General features: G+C 35.0%; 1 protein-coding gene and 1 long non-coding RNA gene across 2 annotated transcripts; one reads left to right on the top strand and one right to left on the bottom strand.

The window, feature by feature from the left end:
- Window positions 1-473: 473 nt before the first annotated feature.
- Window positions 474-2,180, bottom strand: LOC122194569 (uncharacterized). The gene is made up of 2 exons (XR_006183999.1): window positions 1,464-2,180; window positions 474-689 (listed from the first exon to the last, which is right to left on the bottom strand). It is a non-coding gene; the product is annotated as an uncharacterized LOC122194569 (long non-coding RNA).
- An 844-nt stretch (window positions 2,181-3,024) lies between these two features.
- Window positions 3,025-11,522, top strand: LOC111909397 (ABC transporter C family member 4-like). The gene is given in 12 exon segments (XM_052767569.1): window positions 3,025-5,173; window positions 5,826-6,146; window positions 6,248-6,334; window positions 6,431-7,057; window positions 7,148-7,312; window positions 7,384-7,460; window positions 7,462-7,664; window positions 7,768-7,982; window positions 10,273-10,578; window positions 10,676-10,739; window positions 10,840-11,079; window positions 11,178-11,522. Coding segments are annotated over 12 exon segments (4,494 nt in total). The 5' UTR covers window positions 3,025-3,085; the 3' UTR covers window positions 11,279-11,522.
- The last annotated feature ends 3,740 nt before the right edge of the window (window positions 11,523-15,262 follow it).

The following is a 15,262-nucleotide window of genomic DNA, read 5'->3' as shown; positions in this document are numbered from 1 at the left end:
TTTTATTTTTTTTATTTTTTTTGTGTATAAAACCTTGATATTTTTTAAACACGTAAAACTTTAATGATCTTTCTAGAACGTTTTTGAAACTTTCTTTCATTTACAAACTAGGTTATAACCCGTGTACTACACGGGACTGAGTAAAATATCTTTGAAAGTTAATAGACATTGAAATTAATAATACATTTGCAAACGGTTATTTTTTTAGAAACTTAAATGTATTGTTTGTAACTATATATTGTTACATTTGGTTCAATTTATAACTTAGCAATTATGTTTCCATAACTGTAAAACAACTTTTTTTTTTTTATTGAATTTAGGCTTGAAAATACATCAATAAGTCTCCCCACACACATACAATTGTATCCACTTCAAGAGCTATTAGTTGATGTTAAGTACCTACTTGTTGTAGGTGTGAACGGAGCTTCCAGTGTCCCAACAGGATACTTCAGTTCAAAGGTAGAATATTAAGCTAAAAAACATATAACATATTAATTCTATTAGCATGTCTATCGTCCATGATGTGCCTATGATGTCATGGCTTGAGCAACAACAATCATCACTACAAGTGCTAGAGACATTCAAATCATGAAGATCCGGTTCATATGAAACACATGACTCCAACTTATAGGAACTCAAGATTTGTTATGGTAATTTATGCAATCCAGGTAATCCCCTTCCATCAAACACTGCACAGTAAGACATAACCAAACTGGGATTAATGAAATTTTTTGTAATATAAAATTGAAGTATGCCGGTGATTAGGGTTGTGATTATGGTAAGAATAGAACAAACTAATTCAAATTATTATAGTTCGAACTCCTGTAAACGTATATACAAATGGTTAACTTTGATTCTGAACCATCTAATCATGTTTTGACCAACAATAAACCAAAATTTACATGATTTTTCACTATACATTTAAAATAGCAATTGGACTCGGAGTGTAAGTAAAATAGTAGTATCAAAAATATAACACAACCATTAACATTAACCAAAAGTACAGATCCAAAATAAAAGGTTATTAGGAGATATAGAAAAAACATACATCTTTCATCTCCCCAAATAATATGAATTGTAAGATTAGTACTACAATAGTAGAACCAAAGATCCTAGCAATTACCACAACATATAAAATTTAATTCCATTGTTAATTCATACCACATGAAACCACCACCAAATATTATGTAATTTCATTATTCAAATTAGTATCATTAATTCTTCAAATGGACAGGCAACTTAGTAAATTTAAACTAAAAACTTGTCAAAGTTCATATGCTCGGAGGAGTCTTAGAAACTAATCTCTATTTAGAAGTGATGTTGTTTGTATACAAAATGTATAGTGAGAGAAAGGAACATTGTAGCAATCTCCATGGAAGCTCTAATTAGGAAGTCGCTCAAGACAACGTTTGGGGTTTTAGAATAAATTAAGAAAATTAAAGATTTGTGAACAAATAACATACCAGATCCACTTGTAACTGAAAGCTTGCATCAGTTTCCTTGACCACCATTGAGTGTGAAAACGCAAAAAATCTAGATTAGATGAATGCATACATATCCTTAAAAACATGAAAAAAAATATTGCCTATTAAAAATCAAGGCTGACGAGTTTAAAAAAGGATTTGGCACCAATATAAGTTTAATAGTATATGACATTTGTATAAAGATTTTGATTTTTTGGGTTTCAAAAGAAATTACATATTTAAACCAAAAACGACAATTCAATATATGCTACGTTTGATTTCCATGTGATAAAAACAACAAATAAGACAAAAGATGTATAAAAATCCATGGAATTCAAACACAAATGAGCATATTTAATAGGATTTGGGTTTGAGTTTTGGGCCGAAAATCAATTTGATTTCCATATCTGCTACAAACCGATTGACAATTGAGATTTAAGATGAAAAGACGAACCTGTATCTGACCATAACACACCATCCTTCATAAAATACTGTGTAACACCAACCTTTTCTTGCGTTTTGAAACAAAATAATTGAAAAAAGATCGAATCTCTTAACCTCAAATAGTCATCGGAAAAAAACCCTTCCATTGCATCAGAGGACGAAATGGGCTTTATATTTTAAGCATCATGTTCTTATTGAAAAAAGAATGAGGACGCAGGGGTTTGGATCCGATTAGTGTAGAGCAACAACAAAAAAGTGATAAAGGGTATAACATTTGAATGGTGATTAGGATTTGAGAGAAAAATGGAGCGTTTGAATTTGATTATTATATGGGAAGTCACATATGCTATATTTACGGAAGGAAAGAATCAAATTCGAATTTTAAATGATAATAGAATCATGTGGTTTGTTTCCAGATTAACCGCATAATAATCAATAGAATTTTTTAAAAAAATTATAATTATGAAAAATTGACAATTGACAAGTAAAAAATACTGACGTGTAATTTTTTTAAAAACATACGAAAAAATCATAAATTATGAGAAAATGCCAAGTGACAAGTATAGGTTTTGTTTATTAGAAGAGAGAGATTATTTTCCCGTTAATGGTCATCGTGGTTTGGTCGTTGGTTGGTTTGAATTGATTATTTTGCTTTTAATGTGTGTTTTTAATATTTTAAAAATATTTTTAATTTCTTTTTTATATTTTGAAACTTTCATTCTATGAACTCAAGATCAGTAAGGGTATTTTAGTCTTTTAAAAATAATTTGTGATTAATACTTTATAATAAAAGTATTATAAAACTAGAAAGGAATTAAAAAAGAAAAAATATCAGTAAGGTATTTTAGTCTTTCTGTAAGCTAGTGACCAAAATCGAAATAAAACCTAATGATAGGGACTATCTGCATTATGGAAAAAATGTTATGGACCAAACACATAAATTAAACTAAACTATAGGGACCGTTCATGTAATTTACCGTATTAAAATTTATATTCTTTTCTTGAACTTCAACGAGAAACGTATTTTGCATGCATTGCATGCACTGAATTCAATTCAATGTTTATTTAAACTATATTTCTAGTTTTGAGACGTGTTGAAGTGTAGAATACAAATCGAAAGTATTCCACAAGGTAACACAAATAAAATCTTTAGTGGGTTTGAGCATGCGTCAAATTCGATGGCTTCTAGTGCTTCATCTTGGATGACTTCTCTTTCATGTTCTTCAACCTCTGTTGTGGTGGAAGCTTCTGGAACTTCAACCATACTCCAATGGCTAAAGTTCATCTTCTTCTCTCCATGCCCTCAAAGAGCACTTTTATCCTCTATCGATGTCTTGTTCCTTCTCATCCTCTTCCTCTTTGCAATAATTCATAAGCTCAACTCAAGGTCCACGTCCACCTATGAAGAAGAAGAACCTCTTTTTCCTAAAACTAGACTTGTTGTCAATAACACCAATGTTTGGTTTAAGCTGACTTTACTCGTCACAACAATTCTAGTGGTTTTATCTTTGGTTTCATCTATTCTAGCATTTGTACAAAACAACGAGATGTCATGGAAGCTAATAGATGGGATTTGTTGGTTGATTCAAGCTTTAGTTTTCCTTGTAATCACTTTGTTGATCATCCACGAGAAGAGATTTCAAGCCTCAACACATCCGCTCTCCCTTCGTGTTTTCTGGGTTGTAAATTTCATCATCATTGCTTTAATGGCTTCTTCTAGTATTATCCGGTTCATTTCCAACACTTCAGTTTTGAAATCCCAAGACATAATTTCATTGATATGTTTGCCATTTTCGGTTTTCCTCTTAATTATGTCCATAACTTGGTCAACCAGAATCATAGCGAATAGAGAATCAGAATCGCTAATACCAAATGGTAATGGTAAAGTATTAGAGTCGGAGGTAGAAGAAGTGACTGGATGGGCATTAGCTTCAATCCCATCAAAGATGTTTTGGATTTGGATGAACCCGTTGTTGCAAAAAGGGTACAAAACCCCTTTAAAACTAAAAGACATCCCAACACTTTCACCCCAACACAAAGCAGAGAAACTCTCCAAACTTTTTGAAAAAAATTGGCCAAAGCCTCATGAAAATTCGAAACACCCTGTAAGGGTTACATTGGTTCGATGTTTTTGGAAAAATGTTGCCTTCACTGCTTTTCTTGCGATTATAAAGCTATGTGTCACGTATGTTGGGCCTTTGTTGATCCAAAGATTCATAGATTTCACTTCAGGGAAGAGTACCTCTCCATATGAGGGATACTATTTGATACTAATCCTTCTTGTTGCGAAACTAATTGAAGTTTTGTCAACCCACCACTTCAATTTTCATTCTCAGATGCTTGGAATGTTAATCCGCTCCACCCTTATAACTTCCCTTTACAAAAAGGGGTTACGCCTCTCTTGCTCTTCTCGACAATCCCATGGTGTTGGACAGATTGTGAACTACATGGCTGTAGATGCTCAACAACTCTCAGATATGATGCTTCAGTTGCATGCTATTTGGCTTATGCCACTCCAAGTTGCAGTGGCGTTAGTCATTCTTTACTCCTACCTTGGGACACCTTCGTTGGTAGCTTTACTTGGGGTCTTGGTAATAGTCATTCTTGTGATTTTGGGTACTAATAGGAACAACAGATTTCAGTTTAAGATAATGCAAAAGCGTGATTCGAGGTTGAAAGCAACAAACGAGATGCTTAACTACATGAGGGTGATTAAGTTCCAAGCATGGGAAGAGCATTTCAACAAGAGGATTCTAGCCTTTCGTGAGTCTGAATTTTGGTGGCTTAAAAAATTCGTGACCTCATTTGGTGGAAACATGATCCTTTTGTGGAGTACCCCTTTGTTTGTCTCTTCACTCACCTTTGGGAGTGCGGTTTTGTTTGGGATCCCACTTGATGCAGGGACAGTGTTCACTGCTACATCACTGATCAAGAATCTACAAGAGCCAATTCGAACATTCCCACAATCGATGATTTCCCTCTCTCAAGCCATGATTTCTTTGGGTAGATTGGATGAGTTCATGTTAAGTAAGGAGTTGGATGAGGGGGCAGTAGAGAGGGAGGAGAATTGTAGTGGAATGACAACGGTTGAAGTTGAAAATGGGTCTTTTAGTTGGGATGATGAATGTATTGAAGGAGGTGTAGTCAAGAATTTAAATTTTACCATTAAAAAAGGTGAACTTGCAGCAATTGTTGGGACTGTAGGTTCTGGGAAATCATCTCTTCTTTCATCGGTTATTGGTGAAATGCACAAAATCTCCGGGAAGGTAACCGTTCAAGAAAGATTATTGAAATTATTGACAACATGGTTGTTAAGATCCCGATTTTGATCTTAAGATCTTATAAATTTAAAATCCTGCAAGCCAAAAATGATCCCGATCTCACTAAGATCTATCTAAAACAAGATCTATAGTGGGATATGACTAAGATCTTAATACGATCTGATCACACCTCTATAGTTTTATTATATAGTCGAGCCTAACAATTTCTGTTATTCAAATTGAAATTGAGCATTCGAAGTTGCAAAATTCTTATAGACCATCATCACTAAATCTCAAATTAGGCAGGTTACACTAATGATATTACATTTGTGATCGTAAGCCTTTAGTTCTAAATTATAATGATCATGTTTGTTTTTATAATTAAGATGCTTTCTTCATAATTTTTTACGGTTTGTAACGACAAAAATTATGATTCATGTTTAAAAAATAAAAGTTGACTCCGTATTGAAGTCTTAATTGACATCAAGTTATAATTTATACTGCACACACAAGGCCTTACAAGAAAATTTAAATATAAATTCGTTTTGGTAGGATCTTCATGATTTTGCAAAATATAAAACGAACTTGGATAAGATCCTGATCTTAATAAACTTGATTGACAACATGTGATAAACTTTGTTGTTGATATATGAAATAGGTGAGGGTGTGTGGAAGCACTGCATATGTTCCACAAACGGCATGGATTCAGAATGGGACAATCCAAGAGAACATTTTGTTCGGTTTGCCAATGGATAAACCAAAATACAAGGAAGTAATTAAGATGTGTAGCTTGGAGAAAGACTTGGAAATGATGGAATTCGGAGATCATACTGAAATCGGAGAGCGTGGGATTAACTTGAGTGGTGGTCAAAAGCAGAGGATTCAGCTTGCCAGAGCTGTTTATCAAGATTGTGATATCTATCTTCTTGATGATGTCTTTAGTGCTGTAGATGCTCACACCGGTTCCTCGATATTCAAGGTGATTGATTGATTGATCCATCATAATAGAATATGAAAATTCACGCATATTTGTTTTTTCTATACAAATCTTTATGTTTTTATTTGTTTTTGATGGTGTAGGAGTGTGTGAGGGGAGCTCTTAGAAACAAGACAATCTTGCTCGATACCCACCAAGTTGATTTCCTCCATAATGTTGATCTAATCTTAGTAAGTAACTCTATACCACTAGTCTATTTTAGTTTTAGAGATTAAGCTCTTGATTCTTGATACATGGATAATTCAATTTAACTTTGATTGTATAAGGTGATGCGAGATGGGAAGATTGTTGAATCAGGAAAATACGATAAACTTCTAGAATCTGGCTTGGATTTTAAGGCACTAGTGTCTGCTCACGAAGCCTCTATGCAACTAGTAGAAATGGAAGATAAAACAACTGAAACCCCTTCTCATGGACCTCTTCAGAAGTCTCCTAGCCATAACCCAATGGAAGAAGATGAGAAGAATTTAGAAAGATCCAAGTCTAGTTCTCTCATAGGCACATCGAAATTAGTTGAAGAAGAAGAGAGGGAAACGGGAAGGATCAGCTCAAGTGTCTATAAAGTGTACCTTACCGAGGCTTTTGGATGGTGGGGTGTGATTATTGTTTTGTTTTTCTCATTTGCATGGCAAGGTGCACAGATGGCAAGCGACTATTGGTTGTCCTACGAAACCTCCGACACACGTGCATCCTCTTTCAACCCTACGTTGTTTATACAAGTTTATATCTCTATCGCCCTTTTATCCTTCCTTTTGGTATTCGGTAGAGTTATTTCCTCAACAATCCTCGGGCTTAAAACCTCCCAGAGTTTCTTTACGCAAATGCTTCACAGCATTCTTCATGCTCCAATGTCATTTTTTGACACTACACCTTCAGGAAGGATTCTTAGTAGGGTATATAGTTTCTTAATACATACGTTCCCATTTCTGTTACAAGACCCTCCCTCCTTATGCTTAATGCTTATGTGTTGAATCATTTTTCAGGCTTCAAGTGATCAAACAAACATCGATGTGTTAGTTCCTTTCCTAATGAGCATAAGTCTTGTTATGTACATATCAGTGATTAGCATCATCATCATTACTTGTCAGTATGCTTGGCCAACTGTGTTCTTACTGATTCCATTGGGTTGGCTCAATTTTTGGTATCGGGTACGTTCAAAATTTAGCATGCAATAACGCAAATCAAAATTCTGATTTCTTGATTCATTAATTTAATTCAGGGATACTTTCTTGCAACATCTCGTGAATTAACACGGCTTGACTCAATTACAAAGGCACCCGTTATTCACCATTTCTCGGGTTATGACAATTCGGTGTTTTAAAAAGCAGGAGAGGTTTGTTCAAGAAAATGTTGATCGTGTGAATGGAAACTTGAGAATGGATTTCCACAATAATGGGTCCAATGAGTGGTTAGGTTTCCGTTTGGAGTTCCTTGGAAGCTTATTTTTATGTGTTTCCACGTTGTTCTTGATCATCTTGCCTAGCAGTATCGTTAAACCAGGTAAATTCGATCCCAACACAACTAATCAAACACTTCCATTTGTTGTTTTTATGTTAGAAAACTGATTGATGTTGAAAATGTGGATCTTTCATCTTCATTATAGAAAATGTGGGACTATCATTGTCGTATGGATTGTCACTCAATGTATCGTTGTTTTGGGCTGTGTATATGAGCTGCTCAGTCGAAAATCGGATGGTTTCTGTTGAAAGGATAAAACAGTTCAGTAACTTACCATCAGAGGCTGAATGGGTGAAGAATGACAATCGCCCTCCTTCAAATTGGCCTTCTAATGGAAATGTAGAGCTCGAAGATTTACAGGTAGATAACTTATAAAGATCACTTATGTATATATACAACAACTAACCATTTTAAACCATAGAACCAATGAATCATTTTTTTTTTTTTTAACTTTTAGAGCATATTTTTTTATTGAAAAAAAAAAAACTAAAAATATAAAATTCAAAACTTTTTATCCTCTTTCCATTGATATCTAATTCAATAAAAAAAGGTTTATTTTTTTTTATCTCATCAAATTCACAGCGTGAATCTACGCAAGTTCACATTGTAAATCTGAATAATATATAATTTATTTTTTAGCATTCACAATCTAAAGTTATGAATTTATATATTTTCGATAAATAATAAGTTCTAAAACCTGAAAAAGTAGTGGTTCCTTGCTTTTATGGTTTTAAATTGGTTCGTTGTTGAATATATATATATATATATATATATATATATATATATATATATATATATATATATATATATATATATATATATATATATATATATATATATATCCCACCCGTGCCAAATTCTTTTGAAAACCAAAAGATTTGAGAGAACTTGAGAACTCATAATCAAATGATCACTTTTGAAAACCGAAAAAAACCCATCTTCTCCAAATGGTAAGTCTAAGCCATATTTAGACTAAGAAAAAACATTTTGACGCTTTTTTATTTTTGGGTTTTTTTGGAAATGATGATTTGTTTGAACTTGAGAACTCAAAATCAGCTCATCAGTAGTTATATGGACTGCGGATGAGCATGATTAGTAGTCATATGACTGCTGATGAGCACAATCAGCAGTCATAACTGTTGATTATGTTTATGGGTAAATTACACCATTCGTCCCTCGTGTACATGCTAGAAAGTATGTTTAGTTCATATTTTCAAAAATTAACTCGGATCATCCCTCGTTTGTTTTAACCTTACACACTTCATCCCTGAAAGACGATTTTGTTGCGAGCTTAGTCGATGCCTAATTTAAAATGACCATAATACCCTTCTATTTTTATTTTTTAATTAATTTAATATTTTTATTATGAATTTCAATAAAAAAGATAAAATAAACCCTTCCCCTTCATTTCCCCCAACCCATCCATCCCTTCACTATTACTGATCGTAAAGAAGCACCCAAACACAACATACCAATTGCCGACCACCATCACTGTCTCCACCCTCCGGCGAACATTCCCCACCCCTTTCTAATGGGTGGTTGTGGTCGTCGTTCTTGAGCCTTTTCATCGGAATCTAGTGCTCGTCTTCTCTGACGGAAACGACGGGATCTAACGGAGGCTCCTGCGATGGTCTTCGACCTCTTTCTCTACCCTCTTTCTTAATATAAATCTGACAGAGGCTCCTTTCGACGCCCACCCTCACCGTCACCAACTCACATGTGTGTCGATATTGACGTCGGTTAGGGTTTCAACAGATCATCATTTAAAACATCCATCTCCACAGTCTGAATCAAAGCTCCACTGTTGAGTCTACATCTGTTCAACTGAAAACCTTCTGTCTTAATCACCACCTGTTCGCCAAAGATGGAGCGTTCATCGCCACATGTTGGGTTTTATACCGGTTTGCGCTTGGGATTTGAGAGTTACAGGTCGGATTTGCAGATGTGTGATCGTCAGTGGAGTTAAAGAAAAGAGGAGAAGTTTTTTTTAGTGGAACTACGATGGCGATGCTTTTTCGGAAGTCGGCGATCACCTTCTTCACCTGTGCGCCACCATCGGAAGTCGTCGATGAAGTTTCAGATGGAGGGTTTCAGATCGAGTTGTTGCCGGAGGAATAAGGAGGTGAGAACGGAAGTGTCGTAAGGAGGGGTGGGGATTTTTGGTTTATTTTCTTTTTTATTTAAAACTGATAAAGAAATAAAAGAAAATCTAAAAAGAAATAATTAAGGGTAAAACAGTCATTTCATGTCAATAGGGACTAAGCATGCAAGAAAAATCAAACCTAGGGACGGTCCGAGTTAATTTTTGAAAATAGGGACTAATCAGGCTTTCTGGCATCCACACGAGAGACTATTGGTGTAATTTACCCTATGTTTATCATCGGTTCATATAACTACTGATTGTGCATACATGTAAATTTCCAAAATAAATAAAAAATGTCAAATCATTTTTTGAACTTAGATATGACTTACACGCATCATTTAGAGAAGATCAGTGTTATGGTTTGAAAAATGTTAAGCAGATTATTAGTTCCCAAGTTCTTACAAATCTTTTCATTCTTACAATAATTCAGCCCTATCCCACCCTAAATACAAGTTACAACCGTTTTTAAGATTTTGAAGCTGTTGAACGATTGGTTTGTGAGCACAGGTAAGATATCGTCCAAACACGCCTTTGGTGATCAAAGGGATTACACTGAGCATTAAAGGAGGTGAAAAGATTGGTGTGGTTGGTAGAACCGGAGGTGGAAAATCAACTCTGATCCAAGTCATGTTTAGGTTAGTGGAGCCTTCTGGCGGAAGCATAATCGTTGATGACATCAACATCTCCACCATCGGACTCCATGATCTCAGGTCTCGTTTTGGAATCATTCCTCAAGAACCGATCCTTTTCGAAGGCACTGTGAGAAGCAATATCGACCCTATTGGCCAATATTCCGATGAACAGATCTGGAGGGTACGTACGTAATTTTTATTTTTCCATGGAACATGCATGACACGTTTTATGAATCTCAGTCAATATCTTATACATGCATGAAACTTGTTTTTTGCAGAGTCTTGAACGATGCCAACTTGATGATGTTGTAGCTTCAAAACCTGGAAAACTGGATTCTCCAGGTATAACTAGAAGAAACAAACTGACACTACCACTTGATTTGATGTAAGAAGAATTCTTTGATCTAATTTTTGTGTTTGAACATATTGATTTCGTTCCTAGTTGTTGATAATGGGGATAACTGGAGCGTGGGACAAAGACAACTTCTTTGTTTGGGTCGAGTGATGCTGAAGCACAGTAGATTGTTGTTCATGGATGAAGCAACAGCTTCAGTGGATTCACAAACAGATGCTGTCATTCAGAAAATCATACGAGAAGACTTTGCTGAATGTACAATCATTAGCATTGCTCATAGAATACCAACAGTCATGGATTGTGATCGTGTTCTTGTCATTGATGCTGGTGAGTAATTTCTCGTTCTTCTCTTGAAAACACTTTCTGTGCTTCTGGTTTTCAACCTCCCGAACTCACTGTGTTGTGTTGTGAATTGTTGGAAATAGGTTATGCTAAAGAATTTGACAAACCTTCACGCTTGATTGAGAGAGCTTCTTTGTTTGGGTCACTGGTTCAGGAGTATGCAAACCGGTCCTCTGGTTTATGAAACCGACTCCTGCTGAAGACATGGGGCTTGCAGTTTTGATGACAATAAGAAAAAATCCATATTTTAGATAATTTTGAGATGATTTGGTTGATAATTTTTGTTGTATTAATGGTTTAGTAGATAAATGAATTATTTAGTAAAAGTTGGATCTGTGTAAGCTAATTGTCATAGAAGCACAGCTGTAGAAATTAGAATAATGATACATCTTATCCAAATATCAAAGCTTTCCATGCTGTTCAGATTATAGTACTCGAATCAAGGGTGGACAATATCATTTTCTTTAAAAGCGTTTTTTTTGAAATCACTGATGAAGAGGATCATATTCATATTCTCCCTAATAAATATAGGTTTTTTTTTTTTTTTTTTTTTTTTTTTTTTTTTTTTTTTTTTCACTTATCTGATTTTCAAAAGTTTTGTCATATGTAATTTTATGAGAGTTTTAGAATTTATTTTCCACTTGTTATTTTTTGAGAATTTTCATTCTTTAAAATAAAATTCCATAAAATTCTAATGAATTTTATAAGGGAAGAAAATCATTCTATTAATTTGATAAAAAAAAGTCTCATAAATTCTCTAAATAATATTTGATTTCTTTTATAAATGTTCCAAAAAATTACATTATTTTTGTAAAAATATTATTTTATGAAATATTTAATGTTTAAATATTGATATTAAATTTTTATTTTTAATAAACCTGTGTAGTACACATGTTTCACACCTAGTATATAATACCATGAACAAACAACATGTCAACATATACGACAAATCATTTTCCCCTTCATCTGGATTATAATCTTATTTCCGAACATATCACGCAACACATTCAACAAAAATAAACGGCTAAAATATAACTTTAGTGTAAGTGTGTAACTATTAGAAAACTGGTTCTACACGAGATTAAACATACTAATTAAGGTCACTTAGCCATTCAAAACCTATACTTTAAGTATATGAAAAACAGATATCAAAGAATACAAGCTAAGCAACTAATAAGCTCGAGCCCGATCCGTAAAAACTAAAAAAAGATAAAATTTACTATAATAACAAAGGAAAAAAAAAGCTCAAAAGCAAACACATACGACGAATGGATTGATTTTGTTACGTCGGAGAAAGCACATACGGCGAACAATAATGGGGGGTTTTGGATTAAAACAAGGATAAGGGTATGGTCCCTCTGATTTGCGGTAATATGTGTGTTTTGTTGTAATTTTTTTTTTAACTCGGGAGGTCCCTAAAATGTATTTTTGTTGCCTGCTTAGTACCTCTCTCTTATAAAAAAAATTATTTTTCCCTTTAAAATTTTGTTTTTAAAATAATTAATTGTTACTATTAATTATATATTTAAATATTAAAAAACAAACCCATGGGCCTTTCCCCACTCCCACCATCAGGAGTACCTTGTAACCTAAAAATTCAATTCCCACTTTACTTTAAGTGAGATCAAGAACGACTCCACCTATTTCTCTACTCACCATTAAACACCACCAGCATTACCAGTTAATCTGATCATACTCTCTTACCTCTGACAACCTTCCTCTATATCTTCTCTTCTTTCAACGTAGGGCGACTGTTGGGATGCAAACTTAATCCTACATTGGTAAGGCTGGTTGGGGCACATGAGTGAGAAGGGCATGTTAGTTCTAAGTAAACAAGGACTGCTTGATGGAGAGGCTACTGGGAAGATAAAATTTTGTGAAGCTTGTGTCAAGGGAAAACATCGCAAAGTGAAGTTTAGTACCGGTCAACACAAATGCAAGGAAATCCTGGAATATGTTCAATTAGATCTATGGGGTCCTGCACCATTAGATTCTCAAGGAGAATGCTCATACTTTATGAGGTTCATTGACGATTATTCAAGGAATGTTTGGTTATACTTTCTGAAGATTCAAGACGAGGTGTTTGGGAAGTTTAAGGAGTGGAAGACCATGGTTGAGAAATGGACTGGAAAACAGGTCAATACTCTAAGGACTGACAATTGGTTAGAGTTCTGCAATGCTTCACTTGAAAACTTATTCAAGGCAGAAGGTATAGTGAGGCACCACACTATACGACACATACCACAACAGAATGGAGTGGCTAAACAGATGAACCAAACACTCATGCAACATGCAAGGTCCATGCGGATATTTGATAACTTATCTAAACAATTTTGGGCAGAAGCAATGAACATTGCTTGCTATCTAGTGAATAAATCACCATCAACTGCTATTAACTTGAAGACTCCTCAAGAGGTATGGTAACCCTCTGACTATTCTGGTTTACCAATATTTGGATGCCTTGCATATGCTCATGTGAATGAGGGTAAACTTGAGCCACGTGAAATGAAGTGCATATTTCTAGGATATGCGACAGGAGTAAAAGGTTATCGACTGTGGTGTACAGAAGAAGGAAGAAATCCTAAATTTATCATGAGCAGAGATGTAACCTTTGATAAATCTGCCATAGGTATCCAGGGAGGGGGTGATACAAGTCAAGCAAGGAACAAAGATCAAGGTGCTAGCCAGAAGGTGAAGTTTTCATCTCAAACTCCAAACAGAGTTGTGATAAGTGATGAAGAGCAAGGCGGTAGTGAACAAACTAGAGAATATGAAACCTAAGAGCAACCCATGGGATCTTCGTCTAGTAGTGATGTCGGAAAGGATGATGGGCTAGAATCTATATCAAGTAGGAGATCAAAGAGGGTTATTTGACAACCATCTAGATATGTGGGATGTGTCAATTCTTATGACCATGAATCCATTGCTTTCACTTTCGTAACTTGAGAAGACATTGACATTGAGGAGCCTTAATTGTATAAATAGGCAGTGGCGAGTAACGAAGCAACAAGTTGGTTGATGGCCATGAATGATTAAATGAAATCATTAGAGAAGAATGAAACATGGGATCTAGTTCCATTAATAAAGGGAGCAAATCCAATGGGATGCAAATCGATCTTTAAAAAGAAGGAAGGGATACCAGGAGTTGAACCATCTAGGTTCAAAGCAAGGTTGGTGGCAATATAGTTTTCTCTAAAAGAAGGAATTAATTATCACGAGGTGTTCTCACCAGTCGTGAAGCACAAGACAATTAAGGTTCTTTTGGCCATCGTGAATGCATTTGATCTGGAGCTTGAACAACTTCATGTGAAAAATGCATTTCTCTATGGGAACTTAGAGGAGAAGATTTATATGTCCTAGCCAGAAGGGTTCCTTTATTCGAAAAAGGATCATGTATGTTTGCTAAAGAATATCTGTATGGTTTGAAGCGGTCTCCAAGACAATGGTACACAAGATTTGATTCATTCATGATCTCGAATGGCTACACTCGGAACCATCTTGATAATTATGTCTACTCAAAGGAATTTTCACGAGATTCCAACATATATCTGATGCTATATGTTAATGATATGCTCATCGTAACCAAGGACATGGCTAAAATAAATGACTTGAAGGCAACCCCTGAAGAATGAGTTTGAGATGAAGGATTCGGGAGCAACAAAGAAGATACTAAGGATGGAGATTAAAAGGGATAGAAGAGTGGGACGGTTGTGTATTTCTCAACAAAAGTACATTGAGAAAGTTCGACAGTCTTTTAACTGTGATCAGTCCAAATCAGTTGGAACTCCTTTGGCGGCTCACTTTAAACTTGGTACTGTACCCACAAGTAATGAAGAAAGGAAGTACTTGAGCAGGGTTCCTTACTCTACTGCTGTTGGAAGTGTTATGTATGAAATGGTCTATACCATACCTGATTTGAATCATTCAGTTAGTGTGGTAAGAAGGTTTGTGAGTAATCCAGGGAAGGCTCACTGGGAAGCTGTCAAATGGATCATATGATACTTGAAGGGAATGAAAGGATGTTTTCTTGGTGTACGAATATAATACGAAGACTGACTTGGTTGGATATGCTGAATTTGATCATGGAGGTGATTTGTTGAATCACAGGTCACATACATGTTATTTTTTCTCTTTGTTCGGATGTGCCAACAGTTGGAAGTTAACGTTA

Source organism: Lactuca sativa, chromosome 1, assembly GCF_002870075.4.
Source record: "Lactuca sativa cultivar Salinas chromosome 1, Lsat_Salinas_v11, whole genome shotgun sequence".
In the NCBI taxonomy this organism is placed as follows: domain Eukaryota; kingdom Viridiplantae; phylum Streptophyta; class Magnoliopsida; order Asterales; family Asteraceae; genus Lactuca; species Lactuca sativa.
Note: the sequence above shows the minus strand (reverse complement) of the source record. Positions and strands in the feature narration are given on the sequence as shown.